The sequence below is a fragment of the Prunus persica genome, chromosome G8 (assembly GCF_000346465.2).
Source record: "Prunus persica cultivar Lovell chromosome G8, Prunus_persica_NCBIv2, whole genome shotgun sequence".
NCBI classification, from domain to species: Eukaryota; Viridiplantae; Streptophyta; class Magnoliopsida; order Rosales; family Rosaceae; genus Prunus; species Prunus persica.
In genome coordinates this window covers 14,886,193-14,909,774 of record NC_034016.1, presented here as the reverse complement: position 1 = coordinate 14,909,774, position 23,582 = coordinate 14,886,193, and the positions used below count along the sequence as shown (strand labels likewise).

Here is a 23,582-nt window from a genome sequence, read left to right as displayed (position 1 = left end):
AGATTATAATTTTTTAAAAATATCTGAAAATCTTATCTGACATGGGACACGTGGCACAATTTTAGAGGGTGAAAGTTTTATTGGAAATCTGAGATTATAATTTTTATTAATGAATATCCGAAAATTTTATCTGGAATAAGACACGTGGCAACCGAGATTCTCATCCGAAAATCTTATCCGAAAATTTAATTACAAAAGATTATCAAAATTAATGATTTAAAGTATAAAAAAATAGGAAATAAAGTACAATGAATAGTAATTGCCCTAGACTTGCCCTAGACTTTGCCCTCATGGGTGGAACCACAAATGGCAAGGATGACACTATTCGCGTGAATAGTGGCAGCCCTTGCTTGCCCTTGCCTTAGACTTTGCCATCATGGGTGGAGTTGCTCTAAAGGGTTGAAACTTTAAAAAATGACACATGTCATGTAAGAAAGAAAGAAGATCCAAAAAAAAATGTTAAAGAAAAAGTTTCTATCATTCTCCTTCCTAACACATGCTATTGTCTGCCATAAAACAATATTCTCCAAACATGATAACGTGCCTACAGAAGGTGCTTCAGCCAAAAAAGGAAAAAAAGAAAAATTACCGGAACTCAGCACTATCTTATCAATCTCATCAGACAACACTCTGGAAGCAACTAAAAATTCTGTGGATAAAATAGCCATGAATTCCAAGGTGACAACATAACTCAAGAAGCAACTAGAAATTCTCTGGACAAAATAGCCATTCTAAAGACAACACAACTCAACCACAGCTAAGATCATCATCAGCTCTTTCAAATTCGACGGTCAATTTCCGCAGAAAAGAAATGGAGCTAAAACCTGGCCTTTCAGCTCTGGTCACTGGTGGAGCTTCTGGAATTGGTAAACCATCATCTACTGCTATATTAATCTTTGTCATCAAACTTGAACAGCAAGAAGACTGGTTCTGCTTTGACTCTTAATATGCAGGAAAAGCTCTTAGCTTGGCTCTTGGAGCGAAGGGAATATTTGTGACGGTGGTCGATTTATCTGAAGAAAAGGGGAAGGAAGTTGCATCCCTTGTTCAGAAGGAGAATGCCAATTTCCATACCAGTTTAGGTTTTCCATCTGCCTTGTTTGTGAAATGCGACGTGACTGATACAGGTAAGTCAACTAGTTGTACATAAGACTGATTTAGGAATGAATACCACTCTGCACAGTGACACCAATCATTGTACAGGGAGCCAAAAAAGTACCAAAGGTATGTATAGAGATAGTAATTAACAACATATCCGATTGGCAATGGGTCATGTTGTGTTAGGATAATAAACATGTCAAGAATGCTCAACTCAAATCCGACCTATTTAATAAACGTATCGTGCTGAGTTCGAGTCGTGTTAAATAGGTTATTCAACAAGTTACCTAATTAATAACTTGTTTAACAAATGATCAGGATTGCTATATTTGATTTCTTATCATAATTTAACTAAAAAAGTAATTCTTATCAGAATCAAATAAGAATGTTCTCTAAAGCCTTGCAATATATTGACTTGAATTGATGACATGCCTCTAGTTTACATTCTCCATATGTGTGATAGCAACTAGTAGCTCTCTTTTTTAGGGGTCAATAAGTGGTAGCAACTAGTAACTAGCAAGCTAAAAAGGTGGACCAAAAATGTTTATTATGTTATTTTATTTTTTCAGAATCACTTGCATAATTGAGTAAAAATTTAAAACAAATAAAAAGAAGGGATTTTTATAGAAATGTCACATGTACTTATATCTCATTTTCAATTTGTCATCTTAAAGAAAAGTTTAAGAGAAATATCACCTTAATTTTTCAAAATCCATGATTTGTCATCTGACTTTAGCACCATCCAATTTTCCATCCATTTTAAAGGTATTTTAAAAATGGAAAATTTATTATAATTTTTTTAAATATATCTTTAAATAATTAAAATTGAAAAATAAATAAATTTCTTACCTTTCCCCATCTCCTGTGCCCCACCAGCGGCTCCAACTAACCCTACCCACCTTGAAATCCATTCCCCCTTCCTGCTTCACATCCCCTTCCTCCTCCTTTATCTATCATGAAACACCCATCCTCCACACACAAATTCCCTCAGCCCACCCAAACCGAGTCTACCTTTTTCCCTAAAAAGAAAGAATAACTTGCATGGCCCATACAAGAATCACTTGCATAATTAAGTTATTGGGCAATAAGTAAAAACAAATAAAAAGAAAGAAAGCCCAAAAACAACAAAGGGTTACATCTCAAATTCACAATGTCATCAAAAAACAAATAAAAAACCTGAATTTTGATAATCTAATCAAGTAATTACAATTTTATTAATTAGTTTTTTATTTAAAAAAAATTGTGATTACATTTACCTATGTATGTATGAAGATTGAGAAAGAGAAATAAAAATTAAAAAAAATTAAGAAAATGAAGAAGAAACAAAGAAACAGGTTATGGGTATTATAAGGGTTGACATGTGACACAACCCCTTTATTAAACGAGTTACATAGGTATTTTAGCGGTTGACTCAAAACTCACTTATTTATTAAATGGGTCATGGCAGGTTGACCTGAAAATGACACAAAAATTTAATAGTGTGGATTTGACTCGCTAATTTTTCATGCGGGTTTCAAGTTGGGTCGTATTGGAAATTGTCACCCAGTTCATGCAGGCCAGGTTAGACCTACGAACCTATAGATTTTTAGAATAATAAAATAAGAGATTTGTAGAAATGTCACATGAACTTATATATAAGCTTCAATTTGTCACCTTAAAGAAAAATTTAAGACAAATGTCACTTTAATTTTTCAAAATCCATGATTTGTCATTTGACTTTAACACCATCTAAATTTCCATCCATTTTTAAGCATATTTTAGTCTTTCCATTTTCAAGTGTATTTTAAAATTCATTATAAAAAAAAAATTGAATATCTTTTAAAAAATAAAAATTGAAAAAAAAAATTCTCACATTCCCCCATCCCTTATGCACCACTGACGACTCCAACCAACCCCACCCACCTTGAAATCCATTCCCCTCTTCACAGCTCCTTTCTCCATTCCCCCTTCACTTTTCTCCTTACTCTTTCTCTCTCTACTATGGAACACCTACCCTCCACACACAAATTCTCTCAAACCGAGTCCACCTTTTTCTTCTTCTTTTTTCATTTTGGTATTTGTCCATTTGCATATTGAAAATTTGTGGAAGGACATCTACCAAATCAACTCCTCGGTAGCTAGTGCCCAAGGAAACTTTAAATCCTTCAACAGAAACACAGTGGCATAAGTTAATAAAACTATGAAGACAAGAAGGAGGTTGGATTTTGGGTGGGAAGCTTAAGTAGTTTTAAATCAGGTATCTGAAAATTTCATATATGCTCAATGGACACCATAAAAAAATTTATACATGCTCTGAGAGTGAGAGAGAGAGAGAGAGAGAGAGAGAGAGAGAGACAGAGAGAGAATCTTGTATTTACGTTTATCCCATGTGGGAAGGGGGGGTCCTGTGCGATGTGTTTTGGGGAAAGAGAGAGGTCTCTCTTTTTTTTTTCCCTTGAAAATGAAAAGACTAAAATACCTTTAAAAATGGATGGAAAATTGGATGGTCTTAAAGTCAGATGACAAATAACGGATTTTGAAAAATTAAGATGACATTTTTCATAAATTTTTCTTTAATGTGACAAATTGAAACTGAAGTATAAGTTCAGGTGAGCATTTCTACAAAAATCTCATAAAATAATGCTTATTACAAAACCCTGCTGTCAAATATTAATTCCTTGATGTACATATTTCACAAGGGTCTTATTTTTCAATGAGTAAAAACGTTTGGACATAGACAAGAAGAAAAAATCAGAAGATTTTGTTTTTGAGGCATGTTTGATTTGAAATCTGTACATGTATCTGCATTTCATACTGACAACTAGAAATTTGAAGAGGCTTGGTTCTCATTCATTCTATGTGTGCAGTTTTACTAATTTGGATTAGATGCTACCTTTCAGATAATTACATTATTCTTTATGTGATGGACAGGAAATATAGCTGCTGCGTTTGAGAAACATTTAGCAACATTTGGAGGATTGGATATCTGTATTAACAGTGCAGGCATCATTAATCCCATACCATTCCATAAGGATCAAACTGACGGTACTCGCTCATGGAGACTAACAGTTAACTTGAATCTGATTGCAGTTATTGATTGCACTCGCCTTGCGGTACGTTTGAACTTGGACTATGTTTTCTTGATACCCGTACCTTCCATATCTGCTAATGTGAGTCTGCTGCATAAAGTTCTATTCAGGGCCATTGCCTATTAAAGTTTAGTCCATAGTGATGAGTGAGAATATGTTGTCATTCCTGATGTTTTAGTCGTATCAATTTGGGCTTCTGAAAGTGAATAATAAACTGCTCTTCGTCTTAATTCTTGGTTAATTGATCTTCGTCTCTCTCTGTTATTATGCTTCTGAACTTATATATTTTTTACTACATTAGTGTGTCTCATCTCTCATGAATCAACTATGTTTCAAACAGATTAAAACCATGCAAGCTGTGAAAAAACCTGGCGTAATTATCAATATGGGTTCTGCTGCAGGTCTTTACCCGCTCGACGGTGATCCAATCTACTCTGGCTCAAAAGGTTTGTTCTATGCAGTAGCTTTTGTCTCTGATTTCCTGTCCGAATCTTTTTTTTTTTGGTCAGTCTATACCATTTTGTTATGAAGCATTAAAAGAATACAGATAAGCTTAAGTACACCTAACATGTGTGTGCAGAGATATTTGTAAGTGCCACTTTCATGGATAAATTGACAATCATAGAATAATGTTTTTGCAGGCGGTGTTGTTCAGTTTACTAGATCTCTGGTTCCCTACAAGCATAAAGGGATTCGCATCAATGTGCTTTGTCCTGAAGTAAGATTGTAACTTAAACCCAACTGAAATAAGACTACGAATATCTTAAGAAAAAAATATTGCCAACTTCTTTGATGCAGTTTGTTGAAAGAACTGACATGGGCTTAAAGGCGGGTTCTAAATTTGTTAGTATAATGGGCGGCTTTGTCCGTATGGAAATGGTAGTGAAAGGTATGCTTTCTCTTTCTCGTTTCTTTTGAAGAAGGTCAAAGTCTTTCTTTTAGATTGTATAGATGCTATTGTTTATTGTTTAACCCACCATGTTTATTGAATAAAAGCTGTTATGCATTTTAGGTGCTTTTGAGCTTATTACTGATGAGAGTAAAGCTGGTTCATGCCTATGGATTACCAATCGAAGAGGCATGGAATATTGGCCAACTCCCGCAGAAGAAGCAAAATACTTGATTAGCCAGACAAAAAGAGCTGTGACAAATGCTCCAATATTCCAAGCTCCTTTGAATCTTCAACTTCCACAAAGTTTTGAGAAACTGTTAGTAATAATACATCAAACATTATTTTCCCCCCTTTCCACATAGTCATGAGGAGATACACGTTCATTTTCTTATACGGTGGGATATATATTATTGTCAATCCATAAATTTAATTTGTTTAGCCTAGTCAGAATTTTACTTTTGTTGTACTTGACTTGACAAAATCCTTTGATTGCAAAATCTTTGTGAAAGAAAAACTTTCTGACCGTTATTACATTGCTTATGCGTAAAATGCTCAATATAAATTATGGCTTTGGTCTTGTAGTCCCGACACCTCTTCCATTCATGTTTCATTTATTATCTGTTCAAACGGTTCTCATATTTCGCTTAACATTATATGGCAGAAGCTAGCCTAAACTAACTTTTGTTTCAAGTGGTTTTGTTTTTAGTATTTGGTAGTTAATTGTAGTTCTTTTTCTCCAGAGTTGTTCACACCTTGAGTCACAATTTTCGTAATGCTACCGGCGTAGTGCGCACACCATTGAGATTACCCATTAAACCAGACCACGTTCTTGTGAAAGTCATATATGCTGGCGTAAATGCTAGTGATGTAAGTTTATGATGTGAAAATTGTTGCCGAGTATAATGATATTGAAGATTTCTGTCTCTTTTTGTAAAGTAAATTCTACATTCTCCCTCTGCACATTAATATATGCTCTAACAAGGACTTATTTTTGGTAGGTAAATTACAGCTCAGGACGTTATTTTAGTGGAAGCAACAAAGATCTTGAATCCCAGCTTCCATTTGATTGTGGTTTTGAGGTGCAGGACAATATATAATTTTTGACATTCTTATAATCATTCATGCAGTTGAGGGCCTTTAGGTTTATGAAGTTATTGCTATCTATGATGCCTAGTTGATAAAGTATGTCGCAATGTTGCAGGCTGTGGGGATAATTGCAGCAGTTGGGGAATCTGTCACTAACTTGAAAGTTGGTACTCCAGCTGCAATCATGACTTTTGGAAGTTATGCAGAATTCACGATGGTACACTGTCTGAAGAATACTGTTCTTTTTTTCTTTCAATGTTTACTAAGAAGTGCTTTCATATGTAATGTCAGGAATGTTTCCAAGTTTACACTAATCATGATTCTATTCTATTTTTTGATATCTTTCTTTTGTTTATTTTTACTATCAATTACTAGTGTAATAACTGATGAGCTTTGCACTTGAGTTAGGTGCCTTCAAAACACATCCTTCCTGTGGAAAGACCGGATCCAGAAGTTGTCGCTATGCTTACTTCAGGGCTGACTGCATCAATCGCTCTAGAAAAGGTTAAATGTATGCGTATGTATAGTCGGAAAATAATGTGTAGTCCAAAAACTGTTAGTGCACATATATGTATTTGTGTATCAGAATTGCATATTATTTCCTTCGCTGAATTCTTGGTGGTCACATTCAGATGATAACGTCGTGCCCTTTTTCTAATAACTTTCTAGCCATTGTGCATTATATTCTTTGTTCTGTAGCCTTCATTGTTTTTAATAGTTTGTGTTAGATTATTCACTGAGACGCACCACTTGTCTTACAATTTATTTTATTATGAACCTCTAGGCGGGAGCGGGACAACTGGAATCTGGAAAAGTAGTTCTTGTTACTGCTGCTGCTGGAGGGACTGGACAATTTGCAGTCCAGGTTTGGTTTCAAATATAGGAATAGCTCTTTATGACATGCATGCTTAGAAGAAGACGAAGAAGAAGAAGGGTAGATGAAATGATTAGTTTCCCAATTTATTTGTTAGTTTCCTAGGTTCTCTAGTTTTCCAGATTTTAGTAGGCACAAAAGCACTGCCCTAGGGTTTAGGCACAAAAGCACCAGCAGGGCATTTAATTTAGGCTACCGCTTTCTTTCTTTCAGAAAATCCACTTCAACCTCAGTTTCTTAAAGATTATGGGATCCAATCACTCAGGAAAAAGTTATAACCTAGTTTGTGGTGCATTTGGGGATTGAATTTAAACAGAGTTGGAAAGGCTAGAAAACTATGACTTTTTTCCAACTACATTTAGAAAATAAAAGGTGTATTCCTTATGTCCTAAGATTGTAATCCAAAAGACCACCCTAGATTTCTTTCCTAGTTCCCTTCGGGAAGGATTGTCCATCCTTTTTTTATTATTTTTATATAAAAAAAATTTGTTTAATTTTGCCAGTTGAATTCTGACGTCATATGATGTCAACCTTGTCTTCTTTGCTCAAACATTACTCTTAGCAGTCTTTTATACGCACAGCTTGCAAAGCTAGCTCGAAACACTGTGGTTGCAACTTGTCGAGGTGAAGAAAAGGCGAAGCTTTTGAAAGAATTGGGGGTGGATCGAGTCATAGACTATAAAGCTGAAGATATCAAGACTGTATGTCTTTTGAATCTTTCCCGTTGATTTACGAAATTGTTTCTTAGTTGTATTTGGTGGAATGGTAAGGTGAAAATGGACCCATAATGGATAAAGGAACACGCACAGTAAGAACTAAATGTCTTTTGATCTGATTCAGTTTAAGGAGCAATGCAATAATTTGATTCTAAAGTCATTTAAGTACAAAGCATGGGGTTATTGATAACTTTCATTTCTCTAGGTTCTAAAGAAGGAGTTTCCCAAAGGCGTTGACATTATCTATGAGTCTGTAGGTGGTGACATGTTCGATTTGTGCCTGAATGCTCTTGCGGTTTATGGACGACTCATAGTGATCGGAATGATTTCTCAGGTTGTGTATTCATGCGAGCATAAAAGTTGTTACACTTACTCTATGATCGTCTTTCTTGACAATTGATATGCTGACATTTGAATAGAATGATTGAAATATAGAAAAATATTGAAATCAATATAAGCTCCAATCAACAGTCTTAACCATGCATGCAGAGGTATAAAATTTCTAGGATGGATTGATCACATTCACATGGATATGTATGTACAGGTTCATACTTTCCTGAAGATATCACTTAACTAGTATTTTCACTTGACCTTTTTCTTGTCTGCTCTTGAATTTCGTGGGTATGACGTTCTTGGTTTTCATCTATTCCCATGACATGATTCATTCTGGACTCAGTATCAAGGAGAGCATGGGTGGAAGCCATCAAACTACCCAGGACTTTGCGAAAAGCTCTTAGCGAAAAGCCAAACTGTGGTATGTAGCTGCTAAATGCTAAATTGGTCCTCATTTAATAGACCGTTATTTACCTCATTTATTCCCTTGAGTTTAAATGTCAAGAAATCGAAAACTAGTTGATATGACAATGCTAATCTTTTCAGGCTGGTTTCTTCCTATTGCAATACAGTCACTTCTGGCAAGAACATCTGGATAAACTATTTCATCTTTTCTCTATGGGAAAGCTGAAGGTAAATATGTCTACATAAAGCACCAACTAAATTTACTGCTAGTTCTTATCCATGAACTTCTTGAACTCGAATCATCGGTGTTCCTGATTGTATGCTGGCCGCCTTCAATTTTATAGGTTTCTTTAGACCCAAAACAATTTTTGGGTGTACGTTCTGTTGCGGATGCCGTGGAATATCTCCATTCTGGTAAAAGTGTAGGAAAGGTAAGTATTCTGTCATATCCTTAACTTCTCTCACTCTCACTATGGTGATCGTGGCCACTCAACTTCCCCCTAATTGCCCTTTTCCTTGCTGTTACCTTGTTGCAGGTTGTTGTTTGCATTGATCCTACCTTTAGCCAACAAACGGCAAGATTATGAGCTGATGTTGCCTTGTAGCTTCCCAGGCGTATTTTCTTTCCTTTCTGAACAATAAACATTAAGAGTTAGAAAGAAGAAATATATATATATACACAGAACGAAACAATGGTGAAACTTTTCAAGGACAAAGTACAAAATAACGAAACTATATTACCGGTTGCAAGTATACACACAGAATAAAACTATTTTGGTTAGAAGGTACTAATTTGTTCTGTCATCATGTCATATATGTATATGGGCCACATTGAATGCCTTCTTTTGTATCATTAGTTGAATAAAGGGGATTTTGGAAGGATACGTATCACTAGTAACGTTGTGTAGCTCAGAATCACTAACACTCATGAATTTTTTTCGTGTTTCTATAAAATCATGAGATTTCGGAAATTACACTAGCACTCGGTGAATTATATTTCAAATTGTGTCCACAAAATTGTTGATTGGGCCGAAGCCTTGGATGACAGCAATGGCGGCTTCGAGGAGGGCAGTGTACACAAGGTTGGCTCGCCGGGGTCTTGTACTGTTGTGTGTGAGCCGTGGACATTGCTAGTTCTTTGGTGGGTTTTGGTTTTGCGAGGCCATGATGCAGCGTAAAGCCAATTTAAAGCAGGAGAAGGTGGTTGGAAACTTGCATGCGTATGCGTGGTGGGAGAATAAGGCATACGTAACGTGGCCATGGATGAGGCTTTTACTAAGGAACCTTTCTGTTTACCCTGAAAATGTCCATACCTAAGAATTGGCTTGAGAATGAATGTGTGAGTTGCGAGCGTGACACTATTAACTACATTAAACCCCTAATCTTACATGTCAGGGTCCTACGCCATGGTCCTCCATAGTTTTACAGTGGGGCTTGCAGTTGCAAAAGAGGTCAACCAAAATCTATTATTGGGTTAGTGTTCGAAGTTTGAATGAAATTTAAGGACTTTTGTCCCACATTCGTAGGAAGAAGGAAAAATGAGGTTCTTATAAATGTCATAATCCCATAAAAAGTAAATGGAAGATAGCCTAAGTAGAAGTAAATTGGGCTTCAAGCTTGATTTGGGCATTTAATATTGTATATTTAACGGTCAAAAAGATGGTCTTGAGCCTTGAGGCACTTACTTGGGCACTTCCAGTTTAGTATATTTAATTTAATAAAACATTTAAATATTAATTATTCACTAAATAAATAATAATTAAAACATAACTAATAAATAAAGTAATTAGAAAAGAGAAATCAAGATTATGGTATTTAAAGAGTACAGTCGGGCGGCTATACTTCAAAAGTATTGTATTAAATGGTACAACTGTGCGGCTATACTTTTAAAATAGTCTATTTAAAGAGGAAAGCTGTGCGGCTATACTTCTAACATATTCTATATTCCATTTCTAGGGTAAAGCCGGGCCGCTATACTTTTTAAAATATTATGTTTGTACAGTAAAGCCGCACAGCTATACCTGTAAAATACTGTATTTGTTGAGAACAGCCGCCCGGCTGTACTCCCTAATTGAAATAGTATAGCCGTGCGGCGATACTCTTAAAATATTATTTTTAACATTTGTTTAAAAAGTTGATTGTTAGTAATTAAATAATATCTTAGGCTTATTTAAATACTTTAATTAGTAATTGTGTTTTAATTATTATTTCTTCAGCGAATAATTAGTATTAAATAATATAATAAAAATCCTGGAAATTTAGTTTTGGTACCCAAGTATTTTAGTATTCCAAAAATGGATTTTAGCCTTGAAACTTATATCCAAGTCACAACGTGATTCGATAATATCAACTGCTTGTTGGCGTTTGATTGAAATACAGGAACTTGAGACCCACATTGAAAAAGAAGAGAATGTATCAACTCTTTACAAGTGGGAGTCTTCCGACACGTGCTAGGAGAGTGGAACTTGACTTTACCCGAACTAATTTTGTATAAAAATAACATAAAAAGCATAGTCCACAAAAATAATTTAAAATAATTAATTACTATTTATTAAGTAATTTATAAAATGGGTAAAATGTTTAAATATTCACTAATCAAATAATAATTAAAACATAATTACTAATTAAAAGTAATTTAAAAAGACTAAGATATTACTTAACTACATATATTAAATTAAAGATGTTGGCCAAAAAATAAAAGTAAAGAAACTAATTTTATATGTTTAAAATTTATAAATAAATAAAATACAAAATACAAAATATAAAAAAGCAAAAAAATCTATAATGACGAAATATTATCGGCACAGATCTATGCCAGTAATATTTGCCAGATTAGACCTCTCCCGACGAAACCCACCTTTGCTGACGAAAGGTCGTTGGGAGATCTCTAATCCGGCAAACATTCATCGGGATAGATCTATGCCGACGAAACTTCGTCGGGGGAGGTTTTTATTTATTTATTATTATTTATTTTTGGCGCTTTCAGTTTAGTATATTTAATAATTTAATAAAACATTTGAATACTAATTATTCACTAAGTAAATAATAATTAAACATAACTACTAAATAAAATAATTAGAAAAGAGTAATCAAGCTTATGGTATTTAAAGAGTATCTCCGGGTGGCTATACTTCAAAAATATTGTATTTAAAGTGTATAGCCGCTTTTAAAATAGTCTAGTTATAGAGTAAAGCTGCCCGGCTATACTTCTAACATATTCTATTCGAATATTTTAAGAGTATAGTCGAGCGAGTATACTCTTAAATATTCTATTTATTGAGTGAAGTCGAGCAATAAACTATTTAAATATTCTATTTATAGAGTAAAGCTGCCCGACTATACTTCTAAAATATTCTATTTATAGAGTACAACCCCTCAAGTTGGTGCAAAGATGTTTCACATGCCCAACTTGACAAGTGAGGCATAGTACACCATACTAGAGGCAAATGCAAAGCTAGGCAAGAGCAAAACCAAACCTAAAAATAGATAAAGCAGAACACAGAAACCTTGTGAACACAGTAAAGGTAAGACAAAGAACACAGAAACCCTGTGAACACGGTAAAGGCATGGCAAAGAACACAAAAACCTTGTGAACACGACAAAGGCAAGCCAAAACCGAACTCTAAAAATAGGGTAAGGCAAGAGCAAAGGCAAAGCAAAGCAAGGCAAGACAAAGCAAGGAAAGGCAAAGCAAGGCAAGACAAAGCAAGGCAAGGCAAGACAAAGTAAAGGCAAATAAAGGCAAAGCAATGCAAAGTAAGGCAAGAGCAAAGACAAATAAAAGCAAAGTAAGGCAAGGCAAAGAAGGCAACAAGAGCAATGGCAAAGGCAAGGCAAATGAAGGCAAAGCAAAGGTAAAGGTTAAGAACACAACAACAACAACGACAATGACCATATCAACGGAAAACGAAGGAAGAAAAGGCAACATCAACGGCGGCAACATCGGCCACGGCAACGACAACAATAGCCTAAGTGAAGGAGAATTCCTCCATATCTACTATACCTAATTCACGCAAACACAACTTCTCTTCACTCCCCCTCCTCCCCCCCTCCCTTCCCCGAAGTGAAAGGGTCGTCGTAGTCAAGAAATAGGCAATATCTTCATGGAAAAGGTAAACATATCATTTTCACTCCCTCTCCTCTCTTGAAGAGAAGGAGAAGAGAACACTTAAATTGCAAGGAGAACGCAAGCATAGGTCACAAGAAAACCAAGGCTCTGATACCATGTCAAACAAAGTAGGGTAAATATTCAGTTATCTTATATATATATTCTTCTCCAATATGGAGGTATTTATAAGGAAGTACAATAGAAAATAAATCTCAATTATAATAGGACTATATAAATAGATAAGTAACCAAAATCCTAACATAATAAGGAACTAAAATCCTTACCTAACTAAATAAGTACTCGCCAACAGAAAAGACATCAAAACTATGCAAACTCAAAGAAGAATTGTAACCCATAGCTTCAAGATGACATGGTTATGCTCCCATTGCTTCAAAATAAAATACTTTTTTCTTCTTGTCAAAATCTCTACAACCATTAATTAAGCTAAATATGAAATGCGAACCCATCATCAGTGACCCATATGAAAAGAGCAACTGACCATTTCTTTTCAAGAATTAAAGAAATTTGAAATAACTTCCATTATGTTGGAAAAAAGAAAAAAAGAACTTCCATTGCGTTTGGAGATGTCTATTCAAAAAGTCCTCTAGGATTTTAAGATATTTTATATTTTAATTTATTTTGTCTCTCTCCCTAATAAAACAATTAAATGAAATAAAAATAAAAATTGGATAAACCGAGAAATACTAATGCGACATTTCGGATAAAAACATAAACGGGGACAAAATAGCCATTCCCGCTTCCGAGGCCGGCCATCCCCTTTGTCTGTTAGCGATAAAATCGCGCCATTACGAACGACGACACAAAAGCTACGAAACGGCACGAAGCCACTCGGCATTGGCTTATTACACTCGCCCTTGTGCGTCTCTCTCTCCGCCTTAAACCGTCGTCAACCACCGCGAAGATCATCAGCACCTTCAAATTCAACGGTCAATTTCCACAGAAATGGAGCTAAAACCAGGCCTTTCAGCTCTCGTCACTGGTGGAGCTTCTGGAATTGGTAAACCATCGTCCACTGCTCTGTTAATCTTCCTCTACCAATTTTTTCATCGAACAGTACTTGAACAACAAGAACACTGGTTCTGCTATGCGTGTTTAATTCATATATAACTGGAATTTTCAAAAACAAGAACGAAAATGAAATCGCTTTACATAAATGGTGGCTGGTGTGCATCAGTCAGGTTGTGTCTGGTTTTGATTTTTGAAGAACTGGATTTGATTTTGAAATTTCCAAATCCATTTTACTTTGGCCAAGCGGTTTGCTCTAGAATTGAAAACTTTCAAATCCAATCAAATTCTTAATGAAATCACTAGGAGAATGCATAGACAATTTAAATTGTAGATGTGTAAATTCTTAGACAATTTAAATTGTAGATGTGTAGATTCTTTGACTCTATGATTGGGGCTGCAAGCTGTAAATAAATATTAGTGACTTTCTGGGGTGTTGCTATGTAGGGAAAGCTCTTAGCTTGGCTCTTGGAGCGAAGGGAATATTTGTGACGGTTGTTGATTTCTCTGAAGAAAGGGGAAAGGAAGTTGCATCCCTTGTTCAGAAGGAGAATGCCAAGTTCCATACCAATTTAGGTTTTCCATCTGCGATGTTTGTGAAATGCGACGTGACTGATACAGGTAAATGAACTGTTTGTACATAAGACTGATCTACGAATGAGTTCTAGATTCTCGGTTTTCTTCTTTTCATTAAATATTCTGTTTTTCTCCCTAAAATGTGTTTATTTACAAGTTATACATACTTTACAAAAGTCTTATTTTTCAATGAGTAAAAACATTTGGACATAGAAAAGAAGAAAAAGGCAAAAGATTTGTTTCTCAGGCATGTTTGATTTGAAATATGTACATGTATCTGCATTTCATACTCACAACTAGAAATTTGAAGAGGCTTGGTTCTCATTCATTCTATATGTGCAGTTTTACTAATTTATGGATTAGATGGTACCTTTCTGATAATTATGTTATTCTTTATGTGATGGACAGGTAATATAGCTGCTGCGTTTGAGAAACATTTAGCAACATTTGGAGGATTGGATATCTGTATTAACAGTGCAGGCATCAGTAATCCCATACCATTCAATAAGGATGAAACAGACGGTACTCGCTCATGGAGACTAACAATAGACGTGAATCTGATTGCAATTATTGATTGCACTCGTCTTGCGGTACATTTGGACTTTGACTAGGTTTTCCTGATATACCTGTACCTTCCATATCTGCTAATGTGAATGTTCTGCATTTTAATTGACCTCCAATAATTTCTCCCAAAACCATAAAGTTCTATTCAGGGCCATTGCCTATCAAAGTTTTGTCCATAGTGGTGAGTGAGAATATGTTGTCATTCCTGATGTTTTAGTCGTATCAATTTGGGCTTCTGAAAGTGGATAAGAAACTGCTCTTTGTCTTATGTCTTGGTTAAGTGATCTTTTGAAAGAAAAAGATTGCTTATGATGTTGCTCAGAATTCCAAACTTTTGAATCATACCCAGTGGGAATTAGTGTTGAAAATTGATATATACCAGTCATGCTTGTGAAATTAGGTTGTAAGAAATAAGAGAAAAAAATGTTTTGTGTTGAGGATTACTTAGAGCCACTTCTATTAGTTTCCCTCTGTTATTATGCTTCTGAACTTATTTATTGTTGACTACATTAGTGTGTCTCATGTATCAACTATGTTTCAAACAGATTAAAACCATGCAAGCTGTGCAAAAGCCTGGCGTAATTATCAATATGGGGTCTGCTTCTGGTCTTTACCCACTGTACTCTGATCCAATCTACTCTGGCTCTAAAGGTTTGTTCTATGCAGTAGCTTTGTCTCTGATTTCCTGTCTGAAACTGTTTCTTTGGTCACTCTATACCAATTTTTTCTGGAGAATCCATGGATACAGATAAACTTTAGTACACCTAACATGTGCAGAGATATCTTGTAATTGCCACTTTCATAGATAAATTGACGATCATAGAATCATGTTTTTGCAGGCGGTGTTGTTCAATTTACTAGATCTCTGGTTCCCTACAAGCGTCAAGGGATTCGCATCAATGTCCTTTGTCCTGAAGTAAGATTGTAACTCAAATCCAACTGAAATAAGACTACAATTCAAAGGAATACTTAAGAAACAAATTATTGCCAACTTCTTTGATGCAGTTTGTTGAAACTGACATGGGCTCAAAGGTGGGTTCCAAATTTGTTAGCCTAATGGACGGCTTTGTCCCTATGGAAATGGTAGTGAAAGGTATGCTTTATCTTTCTCTTTTCTTTAATGAAGGTTGTAATTCTAGTAATTATGTGAGGAGACAAATTATAATTATAGGGATACAATTGTTGGACTTCATAGTTAAGGATTTTTTTGTCTTGTTACAAAATCCTAGTACATAAGAAAGAACATCAAGAGACTATACCTAATTGGCGTAAACAGTTGTATTATAGCAATGATGATTTTGATGTCTCCATTTGTCATTATAAATGATGAGGCCCGTGTAGAAGGCTTTCATTGAATGAAGGCTTTTTTTTTTTGGGTCAAATTTTTAATTATCTAGGATTTGAATAGTGTTTTGGCCCAACATGTCGGCAGTGGTGATTTGAGAAATTATCTATTGCCAGTGCCTTGCAAAGACATAGTTCTTTGCTACTCAACTCTATGTAGTGAAAGGGTCTAAGCATTCAGAACGGCTATTGGATAGGTTTTCTACTTTCTTTTAGATTGTATAGATGCGTACTATATCACTGAAATAGAGCTTGGATATATTGTTTAACCCACTATGTTTATTGAATAAAGGCTGTTATGCATTTTAGGTGCCTTTGAGCTTATTACTGATGAGAGTAAAGCTGGTTCATGCCTATGGATTACAATTCGAAGAGGCATGGAATATTGGCCAACTCCTGCTGAAGAAGCAAAATACTTGGTTAGCCAGAGGAAAAGAGCTGGGGCAAAAGCTCCATTCCAAGCTCCTTTGAATCTTCAACTTCCACAAAGTTTTGAGAAATTGTTAGTAATAATACATCAAACATTATTTTTCTTCCTTCCTTAATGAGTATGATACAAGTTCAATTTCTTAGGTAATTCTTGACTGTTTAATATATGGCTGGATATATTTTTATTGTGAACCCATAAATTGAATTCGTTTAGCATATGCAGAATAAAAGTATGGTCTTGAGTAAAGATGTTACAGTATCCCCTATTAACTCTTTTGTTGAAGAAAAAATCTGACAGATTATTACTTTTGTTGGTATAGGCTGAAAATGAAGCTTTTCATTTCTTCAAGAGCCTTTACATAAATCTGTTCACTGTAGTCCACTTTTCCTCACTTGACTTGACAAAATCCTTTGATTGCGAAATCTTTGTGATAGAACAACTTTCTACCTGTTATTACGTTGCTTATGTGTAAAATGCTCAATATAAAGTACGGCTTCGATCTTGTAGTCCCGAAACCTCTTCCATTCATGTTTCATTTATTATCTATTCAAACCTTTCACATCTTTTGCTTAACATTATATGGCAGAAGCGCTAAACTAACTTTTGAAAGAATGCAAGTGGTTTTGTTTTTAGTATTTGGTAATTAATTGTAGTTCTTTTTCTTCAGAGTTGTTCACACCTTGAGTCACAATTTTCGTAATGCTACCGGCACAGTGCGCGCACCGTTGAGATTACCCATTATACCACACCACGTTCTTGTGAAAGTCATATATGCTGGCGTAAATGCTAGTGATGTAAGTTTATGGCTCCCCTTGAAATATTCATCCTAAGGTTTTTTATTTTCCTGGATTCTATTATGCCATCACATGTTTTATTGGCTTACATCTGTCACTTTTCTTCATTTTATGACATACATTTTTTTAATATTTATTTTATGAAATCTAAATTATCTGGCATGGTATTTAGAACTAGACTGAACTTAATGACTTTTCTTCATTAATATATGCTCTAACAAGGACTTATTTTTGGTAGGTAAATTACAGCTCAGGGCGTTATTTTGGTGGAAGCAACAAAGATCTTGAATCCCGTCTTCCATTTGATTGTGGTTTTGAGGTGCAGGACAATATATAATTTTTGACATTCTTACAATCGCTCATGCAGTTGAGGGCCTTTAGGTTTATAAAGTTATTGCTATCTATGATGCCTAGTTGATAAAGTCTGTTGCGCTTTTGCAGGCTGTGGGCATAATTGCAGCAGTTGGGGAATCTGTCACTAACTTGAAAGTTGGTACTCCAGCTGCAATCATGACTTTTGGTAGTTATGCAGAATTCACGATGGTACGCTGTTTGAAGAATACTGTTCTTTTTTTCTTTCAATGTTTACTAAGAAGTGCTTTCATATTTAATGTCAGGAATGTTTCCAAGTTTACACTAATCATGAGTCATGGCACCAAATGATTCTATTCTAATTTTTGATATCTTTCTTTTGTTTATTTTTAATATCCATTACTAGTTTAATAACTGATGAGCTTTGCACTTGAGTTAGGTGCCTTCAAAACACATCCTTCCTGTGGAAAGACCAGATCCAGAAGTTGTTGCTATGCTTACTTCAGGACTGACTGCATCAATCGCTCTAGAAAAGGTTAAATGTGTGTGTATGTGTAGTCGGAAAATAATAGTCCAAAAACTGTTAGTGCACATATATGTATTTGTGTATCAGAATTGCATATTATTTTCTTCGCTGAATTCTTGGTGGTCACATTCAGATGATAACGTCGTGCCCTCTTTTAAATAACTTTCTAGCCATTGTGCATTATATTTTTTGTTCTGTAGCCTTCATTGTTTTTAATAGTTTGTGTTAGATTATTCACTGAGACACCACATTTCTACTTGTCTTACAATTTCTTTTATTATGAACCTCTAGGCGGGAGCAGGACAACTGGAATCTGGAAAAGTAGTTCTTGTTACTGCTGCTGCTGGAGGGACTGGGCAATTTGCAGTCCAGGTTTGCTTTCAAATATAGGAATAGCTCTTTATGACATGCTTGCTTTTTATCTGATTCCGTAGGGTGTAAGGCTGTTTGCGAGTGCACTGCTCTCACTGTCTAAAATGTTGACTGATGCATACGACAATTCGGTATGTCAAACCCACTGACACCAACTAGGGGATGGAAATCTGAGACAAAAATAAACCTTATTTCCTTTATCTCCTGAAAGCCCACCAAAACTCTGGTGAATATTGACTGGAAAGGGGCAATTTTTTTCTTAACAAAATTTTGTAGCTATTGGAATAGTGTTTCAACAATATTATTCTCTCGAGCATCCTGAATGGAAATATTCTTACTAGTCTTTTATATGCACAGCTTGCAAAGCTAGCTGGAAATACTGTGGTTGCAACTTGTGGAGGTGAAGAAAAGGCAAAGCATTTGAAAGAATTTGGGGTTGATCGAGTCATAGACTATAAAGCTGAAGATATCAAGACTGTATGTCTTTTGAATCTTTCCCCTTGATTTACGAAATTGTTTTTTAGTTGTATTTGGTGGAATGGTAAGGTGAAAATGGACCCATGACTTCATTGATGTGATGCAATATGTCAGTTAATCCAGATTTCAGCTCTTAAAATCGACTACATCTGTTTATACTGATTGTTTAGTGTTTTTTTTCTTTCAAAGACTCCACAGATCAGTATCTAATTTGAGTATGTGGTCATGTGCAGGTCTTTAATCTCAGTAAAATTCACTGCCTCATAGTCAATCTTAATCTGGCACTGATTAATAACGAATCTAGTTTTTGCATTTTGTTGAAGTAACCTTTGAGTCATCTGCTTGTATAGCCTCTCCTATTTTATCAGTTTTTCCTTGTCCAATTTATATCATCACTGAAATGGGTTTTGAGAATGCAGTCTGAACAATTACCAAGTTGAAACACATCCTGTCATCCCTACTCTTTAGGTTTAAATGGGACTATTTGGAGTGTCACTTTAGAACATGGACACATGTTGGATGGATATAGGAACACTCACAGTAAGAACTAAATGGCTTTTAATCTGATTCAGTTTAAGGAGCAATGCAATAATTTTATTCTAAAGTCATTTGAGTATAAAGTTGGGGTTATTGATAACTTTCAGTTTTCCAGGTTCTAAAGAAGGAGTTTCCCAAAGGCGTTGACATTATCTATGAGTCTGTAGGTGGTGACATGTTCGATTTGTGCCTGAATGCTCTTGCGGTTTATGGACGACTCATAGTGATTGGAATGATTTCTCAGGTTGTGTATTCATGCAAGCATAAACGTTGTTACACTATGATTGTCTTTCTTGACACTTGATATGTTGACATTTGAATAGAATTATTGAAGTATAGAAAAATGTTAGAATCCTTTTTTTTTTTTTATCTTTTTCCGATTTGGCATCATTGTTGTGTTTTAGTTTTACAATTCTAATCTAGCAATCATCTTGGTAAAATTTAAAAAAATTATATTTTATCTGTGATAATAATATGTCTATCTCATTATTGGTAAAGAAATCAATATAAGCTCCAATTAACAGTCTTAACCATGCAGAGTTGGTATAAGATTTCTAGGATGTAGTACAGGTTCAGCTATGGATCTGTATATATTCTCCTTGTTAGGTTCATACTTTCCTGATGTGTTCAAATCTGTTTTTAACTTAATTTTGTTTAAATTCTATTATATCGTGCCCTGAAGAACACTTACTAGTATTTCACTTGAAGTTTTTCTTGTCTGCTCTGGAATTTCTTGGGTTTGACGTTGTTGGCTTTCGTTTATTCCAATACCATAATCCATTCTGAACTCAGTATCAAGGAGAGCATGGGTGGAAGCCATCAAACTACCCAGGACTTTGCGAAAAGCTCTTAGCGAAAAGCCAAACTGTGGTATGTAGCTGCTAAATGCTAAACTGGTCCTCATATAATCGGCCATCATTTCGTCCTACTTCCCACAAAATAAGTTTCTTGACATTCATCATCCTAGTTTTGAGAACTGACTCTGCATTCAAATATATTTTGGTGAATTCATCAATAAATTGAAAACCAGTTGATATAACAATGCCAATCTTTTCAGGCTGGTTTCTTCCTAGTGCAATACAGTCACCTCTGGCAAGAACATCTGGATAAACTATTTCATCTTTTCTCTGTAGGAAAGCTGAAGGTAAATATATCTACATAACGTACCAACTAAATTTACTGCTAGTTCTTATCCACGAACTTCTTGAACTCGAATCATCGGTGTTCTGATTGTATGCCGCCTTAATTTTATAGGTTTCTTTAGACCCAAAACAGTTTTTGGGTGTACATTCGGTTGCAAATGCCGTGGAGTATCTCCATTCCGGTAAAAGTGTAGGGAAGGTAATTCCTGTGTCATATCTTGAACTTCTCTCACTCTCAGAATGGTAATTCCTAAATGCCTTTTTCCTTGCTGTAAAATTGTTACAGGTTGTTGTTTGCATTGATCCTACCTTTAACCAACAAACGGCAAGATTATGAGCAGATGTTGCCTTGCAGCTTCCAAGGCATGTTTTATTTCCTTTCTGAAAAATAAACAGAGAAAAAGAAGATTGAAAGAGCACCGATGTTTACATTTGCAGCTCTTGTTCAAGAAGGCTAGCAAATCAACTCATCTGTCATAGAAAAATATATTTACAGGAGAAAGAAACAATGGTGAAAATTTTCAAGAACGATGATCATTTTTACATGAGCAAGTTTGTGGCTGTGTTGCCCAAGTACAAAAGAATAAAACTATTCCCGGTTGCAAATACACATGCCTTCTTTTGTATCATCAATTGAATAAAAGAGATTTTGGATCACTAGTTGTGCTAGTAGAAATTCAGACACCCGTTGAATTTTTCGTGTTTTTCAAATTATTTTCACAAAATCCATTTCCTTAATTTTCTGTTCGAAAAGCTGACTTCAAAGATTAGATTGCACACACCTTTAACTTCAAAATTACAAAAATAACAAATGGTAATACAACTACTGGTTTAAGAAACACACAACTAGAAAAGCCCTATTTGATATATCACTGATTAATTTTCCCATTCGCACACAATCAAACAGAGGCCCTGAGAACAGGAGAAACAGAATCAGCAGGAGGCTTAACGCAACCAGTCTCTCTCAGCTCAGTCTTCAACCCTTTCCCTGCCCCGTTCGCCAGGGGATGTACCCCGTGCTCGGGCCCACTCATATACGCCCGATTCACCCTCTCCTTGTCAAAGCTCACCCCATACCTCTCCTCCACACCCTTCTTCAAAACCTCATCCAGTTGACCATCCCTGGTCAACGCCATCATAACCCTCGGAATCCCAAGAGGCAAGTTGTCCCCCTTGTCCACCTCCCAAAAATGCCACACCTTCCCATACGTCTTGCACACCTTCCCATACGTCTTGCACACCTTCTCCATGTCCCGCCTCTCAATCACACCCGGCACTCTCGGCATGAACAAGACGCCGCTCTTGACCTCGTACTCGTGCGAGTGCCAGAGTGGCTTCTCCTCGTCCGGGAGTGTCAGGAAGAGATTCTCTGACACAACGTACTCGAGGCCGATGAGCCTTGCATCAGCCTCTGGCCCATCGTAAATGAGGCACTGCCTCATCTCCTCATTCTGGTGGGCACAGTAGTGGTGGGCCTCCACCTGGCGGGTCATGTCGTGGGAGTAGAAGTGGAAGGCGCAGAGGTGCTGGTGGATTTGGTTGATCGGGCCGAAGCCTTGGATGGCGGCCGTAGCGGTTTCGACGAGCTTGGTACCCGTGTGGGTTGGCTCGCCGGTGACTTGTATGTGAGCCGTGGACATTGCTGTTTGTTTGGTGGGTTTTGGTTTTGCAAGGCAATGCGTAAAGCCAATTTAAAGCAGGAGAAGGTGGTTGCAAACTTGCATGCAGAGTTACGCGTGGTGGGAGGATAAGGCATACATGTGTTTTGTTTTAGCTCAAACGTGGCTATAGACGAGGCTTTTACTGAGGAACCATTCTTATCGTGATTGAGATCAAGTTCAAAAGAAGGGGAAAAAAAAAAACTTGGGTTTTGCTAGAGGATTATATTTGTAACAAAATCAACATATATTATCTGGTAATTGAGGTTAACTTTTTCTCAATAAGATTTATCTATACGTTGTGACTCTCTGAATGTTTGTTAAGTGACTGTTTGTGTATAAGCAAGCAGACACATATATTTTCGAGTATATGAAAATGTATCGAAAGTTTTGCGTGTGCTTGATATAAAATCTATTTTGACTGACATAATTGTTTTAGTTACTCATTGAGCTAGTGGTTTGGTCATGCCTTATTTTATCCAGAGCCAATTTGAAACTTGCATGGTATATAGGCCAGTTTTGCAAATAGACGAAACATGTATGAGGAATTTTTCAAAAGGAGGGTGATAATAGGATCCGTCTTGAGATGGCGTAAGTGGTGTCACCGAATAGCGCCCTAATTAATGTTATTAGAAATATGCAATGCACGCAAGCCTGCACATGCCGATCCAATTAATTTAGGCTTAGCATGCTAAGTTCTTTAAAACTAACCTAAACGTTATAAATGGGCCGAGATTGATCGAGCATAGTGCAAATTAACCTCTACCTCAGCTTTCTCCTTCAACTTCTCAATCTCACAAGCTTTTGCCTCCTAAACCTTAAACTCTATTAAGATGGTGGACTTTGTATTGCCGGTTAATATAAAGACCCTAATTAGTCGGGAGGGAGGTCAAAACATAAAGCACGTTGCCTCCGGACTGAACTTGCAGTTTGAACCCGGCATTCATCTGACAATACGGCCACAAGTGCTCGACTCCATCCTCGACGTGCCTGGCGAGGTGCAGCTGCTCAACAACGGTAAACTGGTGGCGAAGCTCTTCAAACCCGGGGGCCATTGTGGGTTGATAAGTCTGGTGAAAGTGCCTGACACAAAGAAAAATAGTGAGGTTAAAGTGAAATTGATGTCAAGGAGTCCCTTTAAGGTCGACGTTCCCTTTGACCTATGGACCTTCATAGACAAAGAATCCACTCGTTGCTTCGTTATATGCTATGCACCCACGGGTGGCTCGAGCAATATCCACTAA

General features: G+C 36.1%; 3 protein-coding genes across 3 annotated transcripts; 2 read left to right on the top strand and 1 right to left on the bottom strand.

Moving 5' to 3' along the window:
- On the top strand, window positions 492–9,366 carry LOC18767707 (prostaglandin reductase-3). The gene is made up of 18 exons (XM_007201131.2): window positions 492–866; window positions 954–1,127; window positions 4,009–4,190; window positions 4,507–4,612; window positions 4,808–4,884; window positions 4,965–5,055; window positions 5,179–5,374; window positions 5,799–5,925; window positions 6,057–6,137; window positions 6,260–6,361; window positions 6,553–6,648; window positions 6,929–7,009; window positions 7,600–7,719; window positions 7,940–8,068; window positions 8,411–8,488; window positions 8,614–8,700; window positions 8,817–8,903; window positions 9,009–9,366. Exons 1-18 carry the CDS (start codon window positions 812–814, stop codon window positions 9,057–9,059), a joined length of 1,920 nt encoding a protein of 639 aa, XP_007201193.1. The 5' UTR covers window positions 492–811; the 3' UTR covers window positions 9,060–9,366.
- On the top strand, window positions 13,205–21,340 carry LOC18767340 (prostaglandin reductase-3). The gene is made up of 18 exons (XM_007201133.2): window positions 13,205–13,598; window positions 14,054–14,227; window positions 14,591–14,772; window positions 15,292–15,397; window positions 15,586–15,662; window positions 15,752–15,839; window positions 16,400–16,592; window positions 17,188–17,314; window positions 17,553–17,633; window positions 17,756–17,857; window positions 18,066–18,161; window positions 18,444–18,524; window positions 18,882–19,001; window positions 19,654–19,782; window positions 20,331–20,408; window positions 20,596–20,682; window positions 20,793–20,879; window positions 20,967–21,340. The coding sequence occupies exons 1-18, from the start codon at window positions 13,544–13,546 to the stop codon at window positions 21,015–21,017; spliced, it is 1,914 nt and encodes a 637-aa protein (XP_007201195.1). The 5' UTR covers window positions 13,205–13,543; the 3' UTR covers window positions 21,018–21,340.
- On the bottom strand, window positions 21,379–22,546 carry LOC18767919 (oil body-associated protein 1A). Its single transcript, XM_020570740.1, has one exon. The coding sequence runs from the start codon at window positions 22,318–22,320 to the stop codon at window positions 21,580–21,582; it is 741 nt and encodes a 246-aa protein (XP_020426329.1). The 5' UTR covers window positions 22,321–22,546; the 3' UTR covers window positions 21,379–21,579.

Bases quoted from the DNA above. Each gene is read 5' to 3' on its own strand.
- LOC18767707 (XM_007201131.2), top strand. From the start codon at position 812: ATGGAGCTAAAACCTGGCCTTTCAGCTCTGGTCACTGGTGGAGCTTCT. The intron at 4,613-4,807 runs GTTTGTTCTATG...ATGTTTTTGCAG, and splicing joins AATCTACTCTGGCTCAAAAG to GCGGTGTTGTTCAGTTTACT. The intron at 4,885-4,964 runs GTAAGATTGTAA...TCTTTGATGCAG, and splicing joins TCAATGTGCTTTGTCCTGAA to TTTGTTGAAAGAACTGACAT.
- LOC18767340 (XM_007201133.2), top strand. From the start codon at position 13,544: ATGGAGCTAAAACCAGGCCTTTCAGCTCTCGTCACTGGTGGAGCTTCT. The intron at 18,525-18,881 runs GTTTGCTTTCAA...TTATATGCACAG, and splicing joins CTGGGCAATTTGCAGTCCAG to CTTGCAAAGCTAGCTGGAAA. The intron at 20,409-20,595 runs GTATGTAGCTGC...CAATCTTTTCAG, and splicing joins TAGCGAAAAGCCAAACTGTG to GCTGGTTTCTTCCTAGTGCA.
- LOC18767919 (XM_020570740.1), bottom strand. From the start codon at position 22,320: ATGTCCACGGCTCACATACAAGTCACCGGCGAGCCAACCCACACGGGT.